Source organism: Trachemys scripta, chromosome 18 (genome assembly GCF_013100865.1).
Source record: "Trachemys scripta elegans isolate TJP31775 chromosome 18, CAS_Tse_1.0, whole genome shotgun sequence".
In the NCBI taxonomy this organism is placed as follows: Eukaryota; Metazoa; Chordata; order Testudines; family Emydidae; genus Trachemys; species Trachemys scripta.
In genome coordinates this window covers 19,454,199-19,477,321 of record NC_048315.1, presented here as the reverse complement: position 1 = coordinate 19,477,321, position 23,123 = coordinate 19,454,199, and the positions used below count along the sequence as shown (strand labels likewise).

At 57.8% G+C, this 23,123-nt stretch overlaps 1 protein-coding gene across 1 annotated transcript in view; it reads left to right on the top strand.

Moving 5' to 3' along the window:
• The window catches only part of SRRM3 (serine/arginine repetitive matrix 3), a 173,005-nt gene that overhangs the window by 125,511 nt on the left and 24,371 nt on the right, over nucleotides 1-23,123 (top strand). The window contains exons 5-12 of the mRNA XM_034752981.1: nucleotides 6,116-6,241; nucleotides 8,452-8,532; nucleotides 12,800-12,829; nucleotides 14,008-14,076; nucleotides 16,454-16,489; nucleotides 18,875-18,925; nucleotides 19,033-19,137; nucleotides 20,600-20,777. Of these exons, the coding sequence (XP_034608872.1) occupies nucleotides 6,116-6,241; nucleotides 8,452-8,532; nucleotides 12,800-12,829; nucleotides 14,008-14,076; nucleotides 16,454-16,489; nucleotides 18,875-18,925; nucleotides 19,033-19,137; nucleotides 20,600-20,777 (676 nt within the window). The remainder of the gene's footprint in view (nucleotides 1-6,115; nucleotides 6,242-8,451; nucleotides 8,533-12,799; nucleotides 12,830-14,007; nucleotides 14,077-16,453; nucleotides 16,490-18,874; nucleotides 18,926-19,032; nucleotides 19,138-20,599; nucleotides 20,778-23,123) is intronic.

Below are 23,123 nucleotides of genomic sequence, written 5' to 3'. Positions count from 1 at the left end.
GCAGGGTCTGGGGGCTGCCCGGCAAACCGTGAAGCCGGTAGCGCTCGGGCAGCCCTTTTCGCATGGCTGGGAGTGGGAGGGAGGAGGGGGCGGAGTTGGGGCGGGGAAGGGGCGGAGTTGGGGCGGGTTGGGGTGGGAAATGGGCGGGGCCAGTGCCCCGTGGAGGGTCCTCTTTTTTTATTTGTTCAATATGGTAACCTTAGGTCAGACTAGATGATCATGATGGTCCCTTCTGACCTTATAGTCTATGCAGTAGTAGTGGTTAGTGCAGAGGATAGGGGGCCAGGACTCCTGGGTCCTAACCCTGATTCTCTACCTCAATTACTGTGTGATCAGCAGCCAAGCACTCAGACCAAAGTGTTCAGATTCGGGGTTAGGCCCCTGAAGCCATATTTAGGCATGTAAAGCTACGGTCCGATGTTTAGAGCAATCACAGTGCCCCTGGAGGAACCAGGCCCAATATCCAGCCGGCTCCCTGATGTCAGGCTCCCGAGATTGAAAGTGGAGCTGTATTGTCCCTCTGTGTTGGTGTCTCCCCATCAGTGGGACAGCAATACTGACCAATCCTCCATGGGTGCTGCACACTTCTTCATGGGTGTCTGCAAAGAGCTTTGAAATCCTTAAACAAAAGGTTACTGCCGACATACAAGTCACCAGGCCCCATCCTATTGCCATTCATAGTAGCCCATGGCAAATCCCCTTGGTTTCCATGGGAACATGGTTGCACCCATTGGTATTAAGCAGATAAACCCCTTGGTGGGAGGAGAGACACCAAGGGTTTCCCTCATGCCGTTCCTCTCATTAACCATCTTCTCCCAGTTTCTCTGCAACAGGCAAGCCAGACCCTGCCCCATCTTGACTGGCCTCAGCCAGCAGCTTGCCTGGGTATCCCACATGGACTAGCCTCAGTTGACACTGAAACCATCTCACCTTCAAGTGGCCGTAGGTGACCTTCAGATAACCTTGTCCTACCACTCCAGGTGACCCTTTCCATTCCCAGGTAACCTACATGGCCGCTGTGAACCCTCTGCACTCACCAGTGGTGAGATCTGATACCCTGGCAATTAACTTCCACATGGCCTCCGACCCCAGGTGGACTGAAGGTGACCCTCAGTAGCTCCAAATGTCCCTCTGGTGACTCCGGTGAGCAGCTCAAAATCCTAGGTCATCTTGGGCAGCTCCTGCCAATGACCAGATAATCCTGCTAAGTGCCTAGATTGCTGTTCAGCCTTCTTTCCCCTCGGTAATCCATCCCGGCTTTCAACAGAACACGGGCTAAGCTCCTTCAGAGATAACCTGGCATAACCCTCTCCCAGTGATCTTCATTGACTTCTTCACCCCCTGCTAATCCCGGATAATCCTTCTCTGATCTACGGAGGGACCGCACAAGCCCCACGGAACTGCGAAAATCCAGGCTAACATCTCCAGCAACTCCAGATATCAACTGGGCCCCGCACAACTTCCGCTCAATCCCATTGATCCCAGCCCATGGGGTGTGACCCCATCGAACCTTTATATTGACTTTATATTGCAACCACTGTAGTGATCTCAGACAGAACCCGCAACATCCTCAGGCTGTCTTTACGTGTCCTAACTGATAGTTGGGGTTGCATCTCTGACCATCTTGGCTAATAGCCTTTGATGGACTTACCCTCTAGGAAGAATCTAATTCTTCTTTGAACCCAGTTATACTTTTGGCCTTCACAACATCCCCTGGCAGTGAGTTCCACAGGTTGACTGTGCAGGGTGTGAAGAGGTACTTCCTGATGTTTGTTTTAAACCTGCTACCTATTCATTTCATCACATGACCCCTAGTTCTTGTGTTATGGGAAGGGGGTAAACAACTCTTCCCTATTCACGTTCTCCGCACCAGTCATGATTTTATAGACCTCTGTCATATCCCCCCCTTAGCTGACTCTTTTCCGAACTGAACAGTCCCAGTGTTTTAATCTCTCCTCGTATGGAAGCTGTTCCATGCCCTTAATCCTTTTTGTTGCCCTTCTCTGTACTTTTTCCAATTCTAACTTTTTTTTTTTGAGATGGGACAACCAGAACTACGCACACTATACAAGGTGCGGGTGTACCATGGATTTACATAGTGGCTATATTATTATCTAGCCCTTTCCCAGTGGTTTCTAACATTCTGTTTGCTTTTTCGACTGCCGCTGCACATTGAGTGGATGTTTTCAGAGAACTATCCACAGTGACTCCGAGATCTCTTTCCTGAGTGGTTACAGCTTATTTAGACCCCATCATTTTGTAGGTACAGTTGAGATTATGTTTTCCAATGTGCATTACTTTGCATTTATTAACACTGAATTTCATCTGCCGCTTTGTCGCCCAGTCACTGAGCTTTGTGAGATCCTTTTGTAGCTCTTCGCAGTCAGCTTTGGACTTAAATATCATGAGTGATTTTGTGTCGGTTGCAAACTTTGCCACTTCACTGTTTACCTCTTTTTCCAGATCATTTGTGAACATGTTGAATAGGACTGGGCCCGGTACAGATCCTTGGGGGACCCCACTATTTACCTCTCTCCATTGTGAAAACTGACCATTTATTCCTACCTTTGCCTCCTATCTTTTAATGAGAGGACCTTCCCTCTTATCGCCTGACTGTTACTCGGAAGCCCCAACCAAGATCGAAGCCTCGTTGTGCAAGGTGCTGTGCACACATTCAATGAGAGATTACCATCGACATAGACAAGACAGAATTATTATTCCCATTTTACAGATGGGAAACTGAGGCAGAGAGCGATGAAGTGACTTGCCCAAGGTCATAGAGGGAATCTATGGTAGAGCGAAGTGTTGATTTCCCAAGCCCCTGCCTTAACCAGAAGGCAGCTTTTCCTCTTGTTCACTCACTTTGATACACCCCCATCCTGATGGGCAAGAGAGAAAACCGTGCAACCAATAATTTTCCTTCGCAGAATTTCAGAGTGGGAGGAATTTTAAGGGGACAATAACTTGCAGTTATCAAGCGCTTTTCCTCCAGGAGGGCCCCAGAGCACTTACAAACCAGGCACCGGTGCCCACGCCCAGCATGAAATGCAGCCACAAAGTGCGTGCTGACAAATATGAAAGCAGGGGCACATTTTGGCCAGACGCGCCCGGACAAACCCACCCAGAGAGTCAGACATTTGCCTCCTTACCTCCGTCACGTGGCTTTTCCGCTTCCCGGCTCCGCACAGCTCTGCCCCCTGCCTCCTTGCAGCTTCAGCCGTGGGGAAAGATCAGCCTGTGCTCTGCGCCTTCTCCGTGGGCACTGGGGCCAAGGGCAAGAGTGCTTGCTCCGGACGTCGCCAGCCATGCCAAGCAACTTCTGCAGTGCCCGTCCTGGCCGTTGGGTGACACAGGCAGCAGCAAATTTCATGCTGTAGCACGAGCCAAACTCCCAAGACACTAGGATGCAGGCGCAGCTAGAAAAGCACTGAAGCCAGGAGTATAAATGAGCGTGGGTCATTGGCATGGAGGGGACGGGGCAGAGACGGGAGACTGACTGGGCCAAGCCGCCTCCCCCGCCGTGGCCTGAAATCCCCAGCCCAGCTGCATCGCTCCAGCTCTCTGCAGGGCAAAGACGGGAGGCCCATTTCGGCTGCAGTGCCTAGCGCACATACGCCCGCCCCCGCGCCTGCCGTGCGGCTCAGAAGCGAGACTTGCCCCCAGGGCTTGCCCCGAGCCTCTCTCACTGGCCTGGGGCGCCCCCTTCGCTTTCCCCAGCCACTCACTAAGCTGCATATTAACAGGCCCCCTCGTTGGCCCCCGTGTGTCTCTGCCGGAGCTGCCCCCATGGAGCCGTTCGTGTGCAGGGGGACCCAGCTAACAAACGGGGAAACAGCAAATACCGCGATGCCCGGGGAGGGGGAAGAGCCGAGATCGAGGGCCGCCCAGAGGGGGGGGGGCAAGTGGGGTAATTTGCCCCGGGCCCCACAGGGGCCCCCACGAGAATATAGTATTCTATGGTATTGCAACTTTTTTTTTATGGAAGGGGACCCCGAAATTGCTTTGTCCCAGGCCCCCTGAATCCTCTGGGCGGCCCTGCCGAGATCAGAGGGAAGAAGCCAGGTTTGAACCCCCTGCGAGCGCCTCCATGCGTGCAGCTCCTCAGGCCCGCTGAGGTTGGGACATAGGCAGCGCCCCCTGCAGAGCGTGGGGGGACGCGCTGGTGTGGTGGGGGGGGAATGTTCTGTAGCATTTTGCTAGAGGGCCTTTTGCTCCCCATTACACCGCCTGCTATGCTTCTCCCTGGGAGTAGAGACGCCCCCCACTGACGGGAGCCACATCAGAGCATGGGGCTCCAACCACGCAGTGCCGAGGGAAGGAGGAGCCCCAGTGCATGAGGGGAGGGCAGCCATGAAGGCGTCTGGTGGAGATGCTGCCTGATCCCAGCGGGCAAAGCCAGGGGCACTGCGGGGGGTGGGGGCTGTAGGCAAGGCACTGCCTCCTGCGAGGGGATTCCCACTTTAAGGCACTGGAGGTGGTGCATTTTGGTGCATTGCAGCTCGATGTAGAGCCCAGTGCAGAGATAGGCCGCACATTCAGCCCCTGGGGAGTAACCTCTGGTCTTGGCTGGGGTGGCAGAGTTCTTCATCCTGGTGCCGTCTGTGCCACCCCCATGAGCCCCCCACCTCCTGGGCATAGCGTGCTCCAGAGTCCAGCCCCTTGTATCGGTTCCCTGCTGCTGAGTGCGGTCCAGGGGCAGGGCATCAGGACTCCTGGGTTCCTCTGCCGCTGCCTCTCTGTGTGACTCCCTTCAGCGCCCTGTGCCTCAGTTTCCTCATGACGGGTGGAATCCCGGCGCTACCAGACGCCCATTGACTTCAGTAGGCCCAGTTCTCACTCAGGGCTCGTGCCGTCCCCTGGGCTCTTTGGACGGAAGGAGCCAGAGGCAGAATTCAGCTTCTTTAGAGACTGGAGTGGGGTTCTCCGTGGGCAAACATCCGGGTGGGAAAGTCCCATGGGCCCCGGAGCATCACCCGGAAAATCAGAAACAGAGGCCAGACCTCCCACTGAGTCCTCTCGGGGCTGACGTGGGTCTCCCTGGTCCCTAGGCCTCGTGCTCGATCAAGTTCACCCTCTGTGATTTACATCCCCACCAGTCCTTCCATTGTAACAAAGGCCACCAGGGCCAGATTGTGACACTCCTCCAGGTGAGGCTGGCTGGTCTACGGCCTCTTGGGGCATCGTATTGTTAGTTAGATGTGTGGTGGGAGTGCCTAGGGGCCCCCGACATGGACCGGGACCCCATTGTGGTGGGGGCTGCATTTTATTTATTAGGTGTATTACGGTACCACCTAGGCACCCCCGTCACGGACCAGGGTCCCACTGAACTGGGGGCTGCATGTTGTTTATTAGGTGTATTACGGTAGCACCTAGGAGCCCCGTCACGGACCAGGGTCCCATTGAACTGGGGGCTGCGTGTTGTTTATTTGGTGTATTATGGTAGCATCTAGGACCAGGACCCCCTTGTTCTGGGTGCTGTGTTGCCCCCATCAGACCGAGTGGAAGCCCCTGCAATAGAAAGGGATGTATCTTCTCTCCCCTGAGACAGGTCGGGCTCAGATCCCATCTCAGGCTGGAACGAGCGGTCCGGGGAACTACTGCCAGTCATTGCTTTCCAAAAAGGGGCCCGGCCCTCCGGCAGGATGGGTCTCCCAACTTGTGTGGCACGGGGCTGCTGCCCACGCAGTTCTCTGTCTCTCTATCACTCGCATGAAATCCTGCCGTCTTTGGGGCTTGGTTTGCTGCTGCTGCCAGAGGAATGTCTGGGCCACTGACTAATTCCAGGGTAATTAGCAGTCACATTTTAATGAAACAGAGCCTGCACCTGGGCTCAAGGAAACTCACCCATGGGGCATTTGTATCGCTGATGCATTTCTCCAGTGGCCTGGTCACCAGTGATCTGCTTTGGGCTAGAGCCCCACGGGGCCACAGGACAGATGGCCCAGTGGTTAGGGCACTAGTATGTCTGGAGGAGAAGGCACCTCGAACTAGGCCTTTGGAGAGATGCCCCCCCAAGGACAGGCTAGGCACAGGCCTGGGGCGATGGTGGCATTGGCACGGCCTGGTCTATAATCAGTGACAAGCCTGCTCAAACTGGTTCTTCTCCCTTCGGCAGAGTGATCGAAAACCACCACATGGAGGAGTACTCCATGGAGTACCCAGCGTACGGAGAGGGCTGCCTGCTGCCATGTGACTGCCCAACCGACTGCTACCGAGACCACTGCAGCCACAGAGAGCACAGGTGAGTGGCTGGGGGGCTGGCAGGGGGGCATTTGAGAGTGCCAGATCCATGCCCGGGTCCCCCGGAGAACATGCTTACATTATTGGCACCAGCTCCGCTCCAGGGCTCTTAGGAGAACAGGTCACATTCCAACACACACAGCCTTGGAGTGTTTGCAGGCGGCCAAGGGTACACCTGAGAACCAAGCGCTCCTCCCAGTACCACCTGAACTGGGATTCGGGGCCAGTGAGCCGCTCTCAGCCGTGGATTCGACAAATCTTCAACCTGGGAAAGACACAGGAGGCCCGGTTTGGAAAAAGGGTCAGACTGGGACTGTGGCCACATGTGCAGGCAAACGGGGGCCTAATATGTGTGCCCAGTTGCAACAACGACCCACACCCAGCGGGCAGCTGAATGCGTGCAGAATAGTGCCCAGCCTGTGCCACGAAGCACGGGAATTGCACGTGCCAATCAGGCGTGCAATCATTTGCACGTACATTTTGTGTGTGCAGTAAGAGCTTTCCAAAGGAGGCCCGTGGGCTCGCTTAATCCGACCCCCATGGGGGACCATCTAGTTTCCAGTGGCCAAGCAACAGAGCTCCCACTCCTTCCCTTGGGACCCTCCAATGCAACTTAACACCTCCCAGGGCTGGGATGCTTTCTCTAATGTTTAGCCTAAATCTTTCTTTCCTTCCTGTGATCCCATCACTTCTAGCAATGCACACACCCCCGCTCACGCCCTGAGCAGATTTCTCTCCCTCCCAGCTGTTTCCAGCCGCCACACGTTTGCTGACAGTCGTGTACCCACTTAATCAAGCCACGCAGCTTTAGCGCTTTTAATCTTCCCTCGGCAGGCAGTCCTTCCAGCCCTTTGATGGTTCCCCTTATTGCTGCTCTCGGTGGGCTCCCTCCTTCTGGTGGTTAGGTGCGAGGGGGGGCAGGAAAGCCCTTTGAGATGAAAAATAAATGATCATTTCAATGCTGCCAGCCCAGTGCCAAAGCCAGACCTCTGGCTTCCTGCAGAATCTTTCTGCCAAGGCAGGTGCTGCCATGCCGATGCACACATCCACCACAAGGGGTCGCCGCACAGCTTCCGTGTAAGGACACATATAGACACAGGTCAGTGGGCGTAGAAACCTGATTCCAAAGGAACAAACTGCCAGCCCCCAAGGAACCCGGTTAGCCTCCTTCAGCAGCAGAAGCACAAGCCCTAAGCTAAAGGGGCACGCGGCAGGCTGGGAGAGCCACGAGAGAGGGACCTGGCCCGAGCACTCCGGACCCGAGCCAAAGCCCAGGGCGGGCCCGTCGGTTTCAAAGAGCTTGGGCTCAGGCCCTGCGCCAGTGCATCACACGGACAAGCTGCCCCATCGACCAGTGGGAGCGGTCGAGCCCGGGTGCTCCCAGGCAGCATGGCTGGGTCTCGGCAGCAGATGAGTTCAGAACCCAAGCCTGGCGTCTCTCCGTCTGCGGCCATGTCTGCTACCGTGAGCGTCCAGCACCTGCCGGGGGGGAACACGGTGCGGTGTATTGTACGCGCGCCCGTTACTCCTCTCCTAAGCAATGATCACCTGGAGGCTCGCTGATGAGATTCTGTAATCAGCTCCCCCTGCCACATTGGCTCGAGCCTGAGATCTTCAGCGTCACAGTGCTAACCTCTGTTGTTTGAGCTACAGGCACAGCTCTGCTAGCGGGGAGCAGCGATAGGTTGTTATCCTAGCAGGGAGCAGCGGTAGGTTGTTATCCTAGCGGGGAGCAGTGGTAGGTTGTTATCCTAGCGGGGAGCAGCAGTAGGTTGTTATCCTAGCAGGTAGCAGTGGTAGGTTGTTATCCTAGCGGGGAGCAGCGGTAGGTTGTTATCCTAGCGGTAGCAGCGGTAGGTTGTTATCCTAGCGGGGAGCAGCGGTAGGTTGTTATCCTAGCGGGGAGCAGCAGTAGGCCGTAGTTTTAACACGTGTTAGCTGGTTACGTGTCAGCCCCCCGTAGGGCTGACATCCTCCCGCACACGCTGAGATATAAACAGCTGTGTCTACACTAGCATTTTAACATGTGCTAGTGACTATGTCACCTTGAAAACTCCTTTATACCTAACAAAGACCTGGCCAGATATACACACTTCTTCCCCCTGACACACGCTGGGGGGGAGGCACCCCCCACCACTCTGCGCGGGGGCTGGGTCGTGGGGGGGCTCATGGTTACTGCTCCCCGCCCTGAGCCTCTCCCCTCCCCCGCAGGCTGAAGAGGAGGATGAGCAGCTCCCCCTCGCCGCCACCCAAGAAGAAAAAGAAAAAGAAATCGGGTCATCGCCGGAGCCGGTGAGTCACCTGCCCGCCCCGCCCCGCTGCTCTGGCCCGGTCCATGCGCCCCGCCACTGGGAGGGGGATACCTGCCTGACCCCAAGCCAAGCAGGACCCTCAGCCCTTCGCCAGCCGGTTCCCTGGGGACCCCTCACTCCCTTCCCCAGCCACCCTCTCCCTCCCCTCCCCTTCCCCTGTGGGGCTGGGCCAAAGGGGCACAGGGCTCTGCCCCAGTGGAAGCGCCCGGTCTGGGCCGACAGCTGCCCCTGCAATGCCAGAGCCAGGAACTCCTGCGCCTTCCCTATATGGCTGCAGCACCTGCCACAATGCTCCCCCTCGCCCCAGCCTGAGGTTCCCTTCTTTGACCTCATCCCTCGTGCCCTGGGCTGGCTCTCAGAGTCCCTGGGACTCCCAGGGGGCAGGGCAGCCCGGGGGTGCCGGCGTTCGCCCTGCAGTGTGACCCTTGGCTTGGATATTCCCCAGCACCTGCCAGAACACCTTCTCTTCCCCCATCGATGCGGCAGCCTGCCCCTCCTCCGGCCTCCCGCCATCCCCCCATCTCCCGCCCAAGCAGCAGGCTCAGGCCTGGCCCGCCGTGGGCCCACAATGACTATGCGGCTCACGCTGCAGCCTCAGCAGGGCGCTGACCGGTCAGACTGTGGGAAGGGGAGACTCGGAGAGATGCGCCCCCTGATGCTGGCATTTAATGGGCTCCCTTATCCCTGCTTTACAGATGGGGAAACTGAGGCACAAAGCGGGGGAAATGCCTTGTCTAAGGTCACGTAGGGTACGTCTACTCTGCAGTGGGAGGCGTCTGCCGCACCTGGTGACCTACCCAAGCTAGCGTTGATCCAGCCAGCTCCAGTAACAGTAAAGCCAATGCCGCCACTCGAATAAGTACCCAGGGTTACTGCTGTGGCTAGAACAAAGTGAGCTCAGGGAAACCTACACGAGCAGTGCTCAGACCTCCCACTGCAGTGTAGCCCTACCCGCAGCGAGTCAGTGCCTATGAAACCCGGGAGTCCGGAGTCCCAGCCCAGCCGTTAGCCACGCCGCCTCCCCTGGAAATGACAAACGACCAGGGCTGGTTCCATGGATTGGGGGTGGTTTTATGGCTTCATTACGAGTTTCTTTGGAGTGTTTTCCACCCAGACAGGAAGCTGTTGGTGCAAAAAGCTCGCTCGCTTGCTGTCTGTCCCAAGCTGGTGTGCTGACCCCAAGGCCCATATGAATTGGTGGCGACACTGCTGTCTGGCAGGCTCCCAGCCCCTCACAGAAATCCCAGCATTCCCAGGGCAGATGGAGGCAATATTGTCTGTCCCCCTAGAGTCTCTGGGATGGATTCCCCCCCACCCTCGATCCTAGGGCTAAATTGACTCCTTGCGTAAAGTAGAGGGACCACCGGGCTGCTCTAGCTTATGCTTGCTGAATCTGTCAGCTACGGTCCTGCCTCCCTCTGGCCACCATGTCATGCCCCTGAGCTGCCCCGGTTTGGAGAGCCGAGGTGCTGGGGGGCTCCTCAGCAGCTGGGGGTCCCCTTTTGCACAGCGGTAGCCAAGGATCTGGCCCCCAAAGGGTGAGCGTATTAGAGAGACAGGGGAGTGTAGCAGAGGGGGTGTCTTCCATGACGCGTGATCCGAACTCTAGCCAGGGGTGCCATCCCTCTCGTTTTGCCCCATGCAGCTGGCCGGGCGGCTCAGGCAGGTGTTAGAATGGGGCTCAGACCCCTGCATGGGGGATCTGCTGGCCTGGCGCACTGCCTGCATGGGGCAGCCAGGGAGGAGAAAGCATCTGTTCCCATAGCTTGTGCAAACAGGCGCTGTGGCCCATTCCATGGGCGCCCCCACCCCCAGCTGGTGTGTGCAGACCCGTCCCACTCAGCCCCGGCCCCTGCTTGGGCCCAGCCCTGCTGTGACACATGCTGAGCCCAATTAGGAGACCGCTCCACCATTGCCAGAATCCCAAACAGAGAGCCCAGGCCTGCGTCTAGAAGGTCCTGATCAGGCCATGCCACGCCCCTTGCCCCGTTACCTGGGGGCTCCCCGGTGGGCCTCGGCACGTGGGGGGCAGTCTCTGAGCAGGGGATGTGCCGCCCCATGCCCTGTCCCCGCTGTTCCTCGCATGCCTCGCCCGGCACAGCCACCTCCCCCTGCCTTGGCACCGCTAATGACTGTCTGCAGAGCCTAGCCAGCAACTTTAATGAGCCCGGCCTGGCTGGTGATTAATCAGGGACCGACTGCCTTCCTGTGCCCCAGCCCGGTACTCCCCTGCCAACCCCAACTCATGCCTTATCCTTGTTCCTCTCCATCCACCCTCTCCCTCTGTTTGTTCAGCTCTCCCCTCCCCGTTCCCTGGGACTCTGTCCCCCGACACCACCCCCTGGGGCGTGCCTCCCGCTCCAGCAACAGGTCCATTCGGAGGGAGTCTGACACATTCCTTTTCACCACTTGGCAAGCTTTCACTTGAGAGGGAAGGGCCCAGAAATGGATATGGCGTCACCACTTTAAGAGGCAAGGTGACTCTCTGAATATGCAGAGTTAGGATAATCCGAGCCTGTCAGAAGCCAGCACCGAGCTTTGGGTTCAATGGGAATTAGTCACCCAGCTCCCAGGCATGTTAACAGGACCCCCACAGCTAACTACATTGCCCTTGAGTCTTAAATTCCACCCATCCCACCCGGAGTCAGCGTGTAACCCTGTTAGGTGTGAGCGTGGTTCAACTCAGGGGCATGCCATGGGTCCCAGCTGCCACGGGGCGGCAGTGTTTCCCTGTCCTGCCAGGCGTGGCCAAGCGCCCGGTGCTGGATTGCTGGGGTCAGACAGGGCGAGGGGAGGCTGCCTGTAATCCCAGGCGGGAACAAGCTGCTGTGGACCCAGAGACACTCACCGAGGCGGAGAGAGAGGCAGGATTGTTGATAGCGAGATGCTGTGACGGACACACACACACACCACTGAGATTGCTATGCACAGACACACACCATGAGGTACAACACTGACATACACACAGATCCAGAGACATGCAGAGAAGGAAAGACACTGTTATGGACACACAAACACACACACACAGATGAAGATAACAGAGAGCTAGAACTATGCACAGCTCCAGGTATGCACAAACACACACACAACTGCCAGAGGGAAGGACACAAGCACATCCAGACATGCACACATGCACCTTACAGTAAGGCTCAAATTAGGGTGACCAACATACAACCCGTTTTGGCCGGGGCAGTCCCCTTTATAAGCCCTGTCCTGGACGTCCTGACTTTTTTTGGCAAAACTGGGCATTTGTCCCATTTGCCCTTGCCAGTTGCAAGTTGCTCTGATCAGTTGGCAAGAGTGCCAGCTGATGGGGAGCGGAGGAATGTTTGGGGAGGCCAGTGGCGACACGAGGCACTGGATGGCGGGGCTCAGGCAGTCAGCCCAGGGTGACGTGGGTCTTGGGGTGTCAGGGAGTCATGGGGCTCAGGTGGACAAACCCAGGCCCGGGCAGAGTGGTGCTCGGGCAGTCGGCCCAGGGGGATGGGGGTGCGGGGAGTCAGCCCCAGTCCTGGGTGCCATGGGGCTTGGGCGAGCAGCAATGCCAGGTGGCTTGGGACAGCCCCGTGGGAGACGTGGGGTTGTATGTGTCCTCAGGCAAACGGTGATGTCAGACAGGCAGCTCGGACCAGCCCCGTGCGGGGTCCCGATTTTACTTTGGTAAATATGGCCACCCTGGCTCCAATGCAAACTGAGAACAGGCGATAACAGCGGAGGGGTAATTCCCTTCGCCCCCAGTTGCCAAGCACAATCAAGCACGTTCAAGGACCCTTTGTCGCTGTGGCCACTTCCATCCCCTCCTTGTCTGGAGCTGCCCGGCTCTCTCTGCCGCTGGGAGCTCTGGCACCTCTGACGGGCGTTTGTGTGGTTTTTGTCCTGGAACGCACCCAGCCCCGTAATGTTTCCCCTCTCTGCAATGCCACGTCCTAACGAGGCAATTACTGTGCGTGCATGAGATAATCATCGCATGGAATTATGTCATTAGCAGACGTGCCATCAGCCAGCCGAACAAACTTCAGGGCACGTGCTGGGAGCAGGCCCAGCCCGGGGTGGGGAGACTGATGCTCAACATCAGGGTGGTGGTAACTGAGCAGGATTCGGGCCCCGAGCCCTACAGAAAGGGCTAAGTGGAAGGTCCCCATTGGGGGCCCAGCTCCTGAATGGGTCCCGGGCTCTGGCCCTCTGCCCACTGGCAAGACGCTGCTGCCACTAACATGTGGTTTATCTGTTTCCTCCCCCAATGTCAGCAAAAAGAGGAAACCCGGATCAGAGCGCAGGTGAGTGACGCGGGAGCCTGCTCCTCCTCCTCCTCCTCCTCCTCGCGGGCCCCCTGAAATGTAAGGGATGGGAGGCGGCAGCAGGCTGGCCATTCTTCCCAGCACAGGGCTCTTCCCTCACTCGAGGTAAGTCCATATTCCCAGAGCTGCAAGCCATGGGCCAAACCCTCGGCTCCCTCCCCAGCTTCTGCTCGGGCCGTGTCCACGTCAAACCCCCGCCGAAGTCAAGCTGTGGCCTCTTCGGCTCAGGAACAGGCGATACGTCACGCTGAGCCAATGCCCTGCGCATCAGTTTGTGCCTCCCTGAGCCAGCTGGGTGGGTATCTACGGGCGTCTCACACAGAGAGAGACCGGAGCTAGCTTTGATCTAGCTGCCTGAGGAACAATAGCAGTGAGTCTGCCACCAGGGAAGCCTGCAGGGCGGCACTGATTGGCACCAGCTGGCGCCCGCAAGCTGACTCGAGCCAGGATTTGCAGAAGGGCGATTTCAGTGGACGCGCCAGCGCTGAGGGCTTTGGCGAATCCGATTCCAGCTGGTGGATTAAGGTTCCGTAGCCTGGACGCTCTTTGGGGCAGGGGCTCTCAGTTCAGTCTGTGTTTGCACAGCGCCTACGATTAGCATAAATCATAATACTAATTAGGAATCTTTGGCCCACGGGCTTTGTGACCCGTTTCCTGTTAGATCCTGCAGGGACCACAAGGTGGCGCTGAGATGCAACAGAAGCGTTTTTAGAGGTGGCCGGAACGTTTAAAAAAACATTTCAATCACATTTTTAAACAAAATTTCAATCAAAAGACGCCCCCAGGAAAATCCTTTCCCCCATTTTTCAGACCCTCTTTAATGCTCTTGACTATTTTTGCTGGCTGAGACTTTCTGAGCCACCCAGTGGATTTGAACACCCTGTTATAATTCGGTGTCCAAACCCCTTTGGCCGCTTGGAGGGATCTCAGCCTTTCTCTCTGAAACCCCCCTGCGTCGGGCTGGGTGTGCGCCGGCTCATGGGGACACGGCGTTGGCTGTTCGGGAGGGTTCGGACCCATGCCGGGTATCCGGGAGGAGGGGGCCGTGTTCTCAGACACTGGTCCTAGCAAACTCTGCGGCCCTAAGGAGGCCCCGTCCCGGGGCAGGAAGGTCCCACCCCACCCACCATTCAAAGGCACCCGTGTTTGCTTTCCAGCTGCGACAGCTCCTCGCCCCTCCGGAAGGAGAAGAAAAAGAAGAATGGGAAGAAACACAGACGAGACAGGTACTGGGCCAGGGAAGCCGCGATCCTTCCCCTCACTGCTCCGTCCTTCTCCACCCTCCTTCCCCGGCTCGCTCCCTCCTGGGCTGGGCTGGGCTGGGCCACGCAGCACAAAGGGTTAATCTGTCCGTGGCTTGGGGGGAAGGGCCAAAGCTCCCCTGGGTGTAATTCGATCGACTCACACCAGGCTCTGGCCCTACAGCTGCCGGTATTGCACTGCGGATCTCCGGGGCCGTGAATAATGCAGGGCAAGCAACCGCCTGGGCTAAGGCCCTTAAACCTGAACTCAGTGCTCCCTCCTCCCCCTGCCCAGTAATGAAGCCATCCCCCCCGGGATAGGAGGGCAGCGGGATGTTATCAATGACCGGCGCAGAGCAGCCGGTATTTCACAAAGCCATTAGGACATCGCTGGGGAATCCGATGCAGCGGGCAGAGGCTCCAGGCAGCCCCCGCGCCTGCAGCAGGCCCTGGGCGGGGGGAGTTTGGAAGGGCTAGGGGCCGCCCAGGTGCAAATTGCCTCTTGGCAGGAAGCGGGTGGCATCCTGCGCCCTGAAGGAGAGGTAGGGCTGGGCTCTAACCAATATGGCAGGGCTGCTTAGCTGAGGCTGCAGCCCTCCCGGCCGGTCGTCGGCAGTGGGGATCCACCCTGGGACCTCTGGATCCTGAAGCCGGAGCCTCTCCTGCCTGAGCTAAAAGAGCCCCTCCGTCAGCCACGGCCATAGCGGGCCCGTCAACCTCTCTCCATGGCCCGGCCACCCCTACGGGCAGGCAGAGCGCCACACTGTGTCACGCTGGATCCTGTCCCCCGGCTCTCCGCTGGCACTGCCTGGCGTCTCCCCGCGGGGGCTAAGGCCCAGACGCCGCCGTGGCGGAAGGAGCGGCTGGCTGCACGGCCAGGGAATGGGTGACACCGAGTCCCTCCTATTCTGCCAGTGAAATCCCAACCTCGCTGAGCCTGTCTCTCCCCTTGAACCTGGGCTTCAGCCTGGACCTCGTTTCACCTCCCTGGGCTCGGCCCTGGTGGACAGAGAGCACCGGGTGCTAATCCCAAGGGCCAACCAAGGAGCGGCATCGGTAGGGTCCAGCTAGAGAGCCCCCTGCCCTCCTTAGATCAATCATGTAGGGTCACCCCCAACCCAGAGACCACACAGGGCAGGGTCGCTTTCCTTTAGATTACACACCCGCCCTTCTGGTTCCGGTGTCTCTCTGCCACTAGCATCCCAAGAGGTACAGCACAACCTGGGTGACCTCAGAGGTGGCTCAGCCAATCCTTCTCCGGCCTGCCGGGCAGCTGACTGGTTCCTTTGCACGCTGCCATCTTATTGGGTCAAAGGATTCCAAAGTTTGAATAAATGATCATTAATAAATCTTTGATCCCCCCACCCCGCTCTTTTCGGGCTAACACGCCCCAGGGAGGTGTGATCCCAACAGCACCTCACTCGTCCCAGCTGGACCAGAACCAGAGAAGATGGCCAGGCTGGCTTAGGGCTTCTAGCATACAGGCGTTTCTGTAATATGCAGCCGTACTTGGGTATTACTACCGTACGTTGAGTGTTCGGCCATCGGCAGCCGTACGCTGGTGTTACTGGGGGATGTTACACTCGTATGTTACCGTAGCAAGTAGACAGACTTGAGCATTACTGTTATAAGGAGCCTTGAGCTGCCAGCCCATCAGCTCTCAGAAAGTAACCGGGGCAGGGCTGGCTCAACCCTCCAGGCAAGTCCCAGCCGGTATTGGTGGCACAATGTCTCTGAATCAGCACGGAGCCGATGGCCTGGCATGGTGCCGGGGGCGCTGCGCTGGTGAAGGTGGCTTCTTTGGGCCCAGATGTAAAATCCAGGTCCTGGCCCGTTGTGGTTCGAGGAGATCCCATGTTTTGCATGAGTCGGGGCGTTCGCCCTGGGGTCCTGCCTCAGTCCCGGGGCAGGTCATTCTATTCTGAACTAAATCCTCCCCCTCCCCCCGCTCCAAGCCCCATTTCAGATGGACACAGGATTCTTCTGCCTCCCCTGTTCCAAGCTGCCGTGCCATGGGCTGTTTAAACCGCTGCTGCCTCCCACCCAGATTCAGCTGCAAGTGGTTTGCGGGTGAAATGATTTCACCGGAGAGCTGGCTGAAAAACATGGAAATACATTTGTCTGCGGTAGATAACTAGGTGGGCAATATCTGGGGCTGGAGGGCTGGATAGGCAGGCATGTATGGGGACGGTGGATAGAGGGTTTGTAGGGGGGTACGTAGATGCACCACTGAAATATAAGGGCATTGTCCCTCTGCCCAGAGCTCCCTGGCTACCAGTTTCCCTTCTCTTGGGGTGTCTGACCCCCTCAGGGCGCATCTCAACCCCTCTGCTTTGTTTCTCTCGTCCCTGTCGTCCCTCAGGTCTGAGTCTGGATCCCGGAAGAAGAGAAGACACAGGTGAGAGCGAACGGTGCAAGAGCCTCACCCCCTAGCTTGGCCCACCCCACCCGCTGGTGCCCCTGCGGCACCTTCTCCTCCCTCCTGGCCTCTGCCGTCCCAGTGACCGTTCAGGGGTGGCCTGGGTCGGGCAGGGTCGTGTGCCCGTGGGCTGTCTGACTGTGTCCACACCAAGTGGGTGCGGGAGCAGGGCCAGGCCCATTTGCACCCATCCAGGCAGCAGGATTCCCCCTGAGAGCCAGGAGCAAAGGGGGCTCGGGGTGGAGCTGCCAGACGGTAACGCCCCATCTTCACTTCGCCGCCAGCACCGACCTCCTCCCCTGCTCCACCAGAGGCCACCGGTAAGACGCTTGCAAAGGGTCACTTCCAGGTTGGTCCCGTGCGTACAGGCTGGGCCCCAGGGGGGCTGCATTCCGGCTTGGCAGCTCCCAACAGATCCCAGCCTCCTGTGCATTCGGCAAGGCCGGGCTGCTGCGAATGGGCTACATCTGCTCCTCAGCGTGCAGACGTAACGGACTCTCTCCACTGCAACAGGCCCTGGGAGCCACCAGGCCGCTTGTCTAGCCAGCCCGGTGCCCTTCAGATAGCCGGCCCCATGCTTCAGAGGAAGGCAAAGAAATCCACTGTCATGCCTCTGATGTGCCTCCCTAACCCCTACGCTAATTAGAGAGACAAGGTCGGGGAGGGGGATTTTTGATTGGTCCAGCTTCTGTTGGGGAGAGAGACAAGCCTTCCAGCTTACGCAGCGGGGGGATCCAGATCCAGGATCCCTCCCGCTGCAACTCCCCTGATCCAGGATCCCTCTCCCTGCCCCCCAGCAGCACCCCCAGATCCAGGATCCCTCCCCCTGCCCCCCAGCAGCAGACCCAGGACCCCTCTCCCTGCCCCCCAGCAGCACCCCCAGATCCAGGATCCCTCTCCCTGCCCCCCAGCAGCATGAAGATCCGTGCCTTATTTCAGGTTGCCGGTCTAACTCCAAGCACATCGCTCCGCTCCGGCTTTGCCCTCTGCCTTGTGTTTTGAAACGAGGCTCAAGTGGGGACGGAAAAGCCAGGCCCTCTACTGGCCGTTCCACTGGGATTCAGTGGGTCCAGGCCCGGGGCAGGGCTAGGCCGGAGCCGGAGGTGTGATTTCCAGCCCAGGGAGACCCACGCGGTAACAGTCGTGTGGGCGCGGTGGAGCCAGGGGCTAGCCCCGGAGCACGATCCGCTCCAAGATGCTGGGGACGTGCCCAGGGCGGATAGTTCCTGCATGGCAGTACTGCTATTTTTAGCCTGCTGTTTCAATCCGCGCTGGCGCGGGTTCCTTCTGAGCTGGAAACGACACCTCCGGCTCCAATGGCGATGTCCCCCTGGCTGGGGGCGGGAGGTTAGACACGTTGCCTTGTCCAACCCATGGGCTGGCTTTGCGTTGGTACGCTGCTGCCCTCTGCTGGTGGAAACAGCCCCAGAGAAAACTGGAGAGGGGGATACAGTGGGTGGGGGTGGAGGTCTGGGCAACTCCTGGCCTGCCCATGAGAACGGCCTCCGGCTTTGGGGTATGTGGCAGACTTAGAGCCCTGGATACTAAAGCCAGCCAGGATCCTCGTGCTCTGATCCGCGATGCACAGCCCCGGGGGAGCCCCCCAGTGATTCTGCATCCAGCCCAATGCCTCTTGCTCTAGCGGGAGCATCTCTTTGAGAAAGACACCCCGTCTTGATGTAAAGACCACAGGTGATGGAGAATCCCCGTGAAACGGAGCCAAGGGTCACGGGAAGCTCTCAGGACGTGGGGCCCAGTGTTCGGCAAACCTAGGCTGATCACTGGTTTAGCACCAAAACCGGTGCCAAGCACCCCCTGTGCTGAAGGAGGTTTGCTTTGAATTTGGAACGAGGGCGGGGGGAGGGCGTCTGAATTCAAAATTCAAAGTGGGGGGATTGGAAACCAATGCAAATCATCACCCAATGCTGGAAATCACCAGGGATGGGCCAAGGTAAACATACACCCAACAGTTCAGTAGGGTCTCAGCGCGCCGAGTGAGTGAGTCTGGCCGGGATCATTGAAGTGGTGATGGGACCAATTCCCTGCTGATGTAAATGGGCGAAACGCCATTGGAGCCGCCCCCATTGACACCAGCAGAGAATTTGCCCCAGTGTGGGGCGTGTGCAGCCTTGTCGGTCTCAGCCCACGCGCTAAGATGGGGATGGGCGTGGCAGAGGTCCTGAGAGGCCTTTTCTGTTGTGTTGCTCCCTCTCCTGGTGCACTGTGTGCACCCACGCTGAGCGCCGCGCTCGCAGCTGGCCGGTTGGATGGCAACTTGGAAGACAACCCCTCCCCATCCACACGTCCCTCTCGGGGCCGGGTCGTGCGCTGCCTCTGTGTTTTCAGTTCTCTGCTGTTCCGTAGGTCCCGGAGCCCCAAGAACAAAAGGAAAGAGAAAAACAAAGAGCGAAAGAGGTGAGGTTTCAGATGCAAGCCCAGGTGAGGTTCCAGGTGGGAGCAGGGCCTTGATTTCTGGCCAGGTCCTTCACCCGCCTCCTCTCCCTTTTCTCTCTCTCTTGCAGATCCCCCAGCAACTCCCCAGCGCGCAGAGGCCACAGACACAGCAGCTGCAGCTCTCCCAGCGCTTCGCTCTCATCCGATTACAGCCACTCCAAATCGCCCGGCAGGTAAGCCTGGTCCCCCAAGGAACCTTGGCCTGTCCTGGACCTCGGGCAGGTGGGAGGTGGGGGGAAACTCCACCTCTTGCAAGAAGACTTAAGGCAGCTCTGGGGTGGCGGGGTGGGAAGGGATGGGTGAGGCTGTCAGAGGTGCGGGCTCCCCACTTTAGACCTGGCTCTCCCCTCCCCTTGTGTTATGGGGTGAGAAGAGGGGGGCTGGTTCTGATCTCCCAGCAGCGCGCAGCACCACCAGCCTGGCACTCTTTCCGAAAGCCCCAGCGCCTGGAGTCAGGGGGCGTTTCCAGCCCTGGCAGGTCTGGAGAAAAGCTTAGAAATGTGACCCCTGAAGGCTCCAAAACCAGACAGCAAATAAAGAGCCCCAGACGGTTGGTTTTTTTTTTTAAAACAAATCTGATTTTTACACCAATCTCATGATTTGGGGAGGCCTGACTCTAGGGTGACCAGATGTCCCGATCTTATAGGGACAGTCCCGATTTTGGGGCCTTTTTCTTATATAGGCTCCTATTACCTCCCACCCCCTGTCCTGATTTTTCACATTTGCTGTCTGGTCACCCTACCTGACTCATGCTTTTGGAGCAGTCGGGGCTGAAGGAGTGACCTCAGTGGAGTCCCGGTGACGTAAAATGCCACAAGTGAGGTCAGAATCAGGCCCGTCATGCGTGTACGTGGGTATGTGTGCGTACACAGCTGTGGACTGGTATCTGTGTGTGTGTAACAGGATGGCCTGCCCCTTTAAGGGCCTGGTGGCTTTGGACCAGCCAGCCCTGTTCAATCAGCCCTGCCGGGGCCATAATTAGCTGCCTCTCAGCTGGAGGGGGGCGGGACTAATGGGGTCATGTGACAGCCTGGTAAACACCTGGGCTTTAAAAGGGCAGAGGGCTCAGTGTGGGGAGGACCCACAGGGAGTGTGTGGGCTGCTGTGGCAGGTCCTGAAGCGGGGTCTGGAAGGGCTCCAGAGAAGCAGCCGGGAGTCAGGGCTCTGTCCCAGAGCAGAGGGACTGGAAGGGAGCCCAGAGGGCTGGAGCTGAGCCCGCAGGATGGGCTGAAGCGAGGCCCAGCTGGTGGAAGAACCTTTTGTTTGTTTGGTCTTTTGTTACCCTGGGAGGGGTTAAGGTTTAGTGAGTCACTTGGCCAGAGGGCTCAGCTGTGGCACCACCTCCAGCCTGTGTGGGAAGGCAGCAGGGGTGGGGGCCCATGTTGGAGGGGGAAACTGAGTCAGGGGACACTTGCAGCACCATGCATGGCCAGCCGGGGGCACTGTGGGGGACAGCCCCGCCGGTGACTGTGTGTATGTGTATATATAATGCCGCTCAGGGAGATGCTCGCCTTCAGGAAGTACTGGAGCTATGCCAGCCTGCCTCTTCCCTGCCCCCACCCACAGCTGCCCTCACCCCCCTCGCCTCTCCTAGGAGCCCGCCCGCAGTCATCTGCCCTCCGCTTTCTCCTGCAGACTAACCCCCAAGCACAGAGAGGATGGACACAAGCCCAGCAGCCTCCGCTCCAGCCGCAGCCCGTCCTCCTCTCGCACCTGGCACAGCCGCTCGGCCACGCCGCACCAGAACGGGCACAAGGGCAGCGCCCAGAACGGCCGGCACAGCCACGGCACCCCGGGCGAAAAACAGCAGGATGTACGTATGCTCTTCTGTTACCACCGTTCGCCCCCTCCCCTCCCTGCCCTGCCCTGCCTTCCTCTTTCCCCCCATCATCTACCCTCCTCCTTCACTCACTACGCTCAGCGCTTGCAAAGCCAGAGCTGGCAAACTCAGCCATGCAAGCCCAGCTCTCGGCGTGGGGCAGGGCCAGAGGCCTGGCCTGTCTGCCAGACAGGCCGTGCCATGCACTGACCCCCCCCCGTCCCTCGCCCCCTCCATTACCATTGACATGCGCCCTGGGCCTAGGCCTGGGCAGCCCATTGCACTGCTGGGGGACTGGACATGTGTGGCCGGAGGGGCGTGTGGCGTGGGTGGGAGCAGGAAGCGCTTTTCTGAGGTTTATTTCACGGTTCTCGTCAAGATTTCTCAATAAACACCCCTGAGCGGAGCAAAGAGCGGGGCTTTTCCAGCTGCCCCCTCCTCACTGACTCCTCCCAAGGGCGCCGAGGAGGGGCGGGGAGCGTTCAGTGCCATCTTCCGCCCTGAGTGGCGTTTCCCGGTGGGCCCAATTCAGTAACCGGGGGGAGCAGCATCTCTGATACAGGTGGCGAACGTTGGTCACCACCGTCCCCACGATGCATCTGGCTTAGCCGGAATGGCAGAAGCCCGCTTAGGAAGGAGCCCAGCGGCAATAGAGTCAGGGAGCTCACTGTGGCCGGGAGCCCTCAACTCATATCCGCCGGGATCCTCCCCCACCGCCTTTCCCTCTAACTCCACTCTCCGATCCTTCCCCATGGCCACGCCCTGCCGCCCTTACTCCATGGAAGTCAATGGAGCGAGCAAGGCCTGCAGCCTAGTGTCCCCACAGCCTGTAGGTCTGGCTAGCTAACCTCAGCCCTTCTGCGTGAGCAGGGGCTGGAGAGATGTTGGCTATTCCTCTTGTGTCTGGGGACTTCATGCCCACTTTGGCTACAGCCTCCTTCCTCGCACAAAGCTTGGGGCCTTTCCCGAGAGCCATGGGGCCCTGGTGGTTGGTAGGAAGACTTGGTTTCTCTCCATGTAGAGCTCAACCCCTGGGAGCCTGAAAAAGTCAAGGGGGGAAAAACCTGGTAGAAGCTGCAGAGCTTCTCCTGGTATCATGCGAGATGGTGAGTCCCCTCCAGGAGCCTAAGCCAGGCCTTTCTCGCTCAGAACTGGACCTGGCTTCAGGCGGAGAACCTTGGCTGGGGTTCAGGGCTGTCCCCAAACCGGGCGAGTTTCATGTGGTTTGGGGGTTTCATGACGAAAGTTGCCCACAGAGCTCAAACCTGCCATGACTCCCACAGGACTGTGCTCCTGTTCCGATGGATCCATGCAGGATGGAGCCCAAAACTCCTCCTGAACAGACTTCTTATTGAGGCCTCATGCCAATGTATGATGGTAATGGCCCAAGTGACTACGGTACTTGGCGCTATCAGTGCAGAATACTGGACTGTGACTTCATATGGGCCACTGGCCCATTCCTAACGTGCTTCCAGCGAACCAGACCTACTAGGGTTTGCCTCTTTATCTCAGGCCCTTCTTTGGCCCCTGTCTGGGCACCTCACAAACTTTGAACGCATCCCCGAGAGCGGGTTGGAAAACAGAATTTCCTTCCTGGAGGAGATTCCAGATTTTTCACATTTTTTCTGATCCAAATTGGAGCGAAAAGTCAATTTCTCCCAGGAAGGAAATTCTGAAAAATTTCGAGTTGGAAACCTTTAAATGTTCTGTTCTGGTAATGCGGAAACATTAGATAGTTAATGAGATATAATGGCATAAAGCTTGTGTGTATATAAAATGTTATATATTATGATTAATGTTAAGTATATACAATAATAAATTCATATATACAAGTCTAAACAAAATGAAATGAGAGTCAAAATGAAACATTTTGTACCTTCTCAAAAGGAAATGAAAAAGTCCAAACTATTCGCTTGGACATTTTAATGACATTTTCGACAGAAATCCAGATGTTCCTGCAAAACACTTTGATTTCAGCGAAACTCCAGATTCTGACAGACCTGTTCTGTTGACAATTTCCAACCAGCTCTGGCGTTTGTCCCCCGTGAGGCCGGGATAAATAGTGCCAGTTATGATAAAGCATTGCCGTGATCCTCATTTCACACATGGGGAACTGGGACTAAGTGACTTGACCAAGGTCACAGAGAGAACCCGTGGCAGTGCAGGGAATTGAACCTAGCTCAGGGGTCGGCAATTTACGGCACGCCTGCCAAACATGGCACACGAGCCGATTCTGAGCAGCGCGCAGCTCCCTGCCACGGTCCCGGCCCCCAGCCCCACTCAGCCCCACCACTCTCCCCTGCGAGGGCAGGAGGCAGAAGCTTGGTTCTGCAGCAGCCA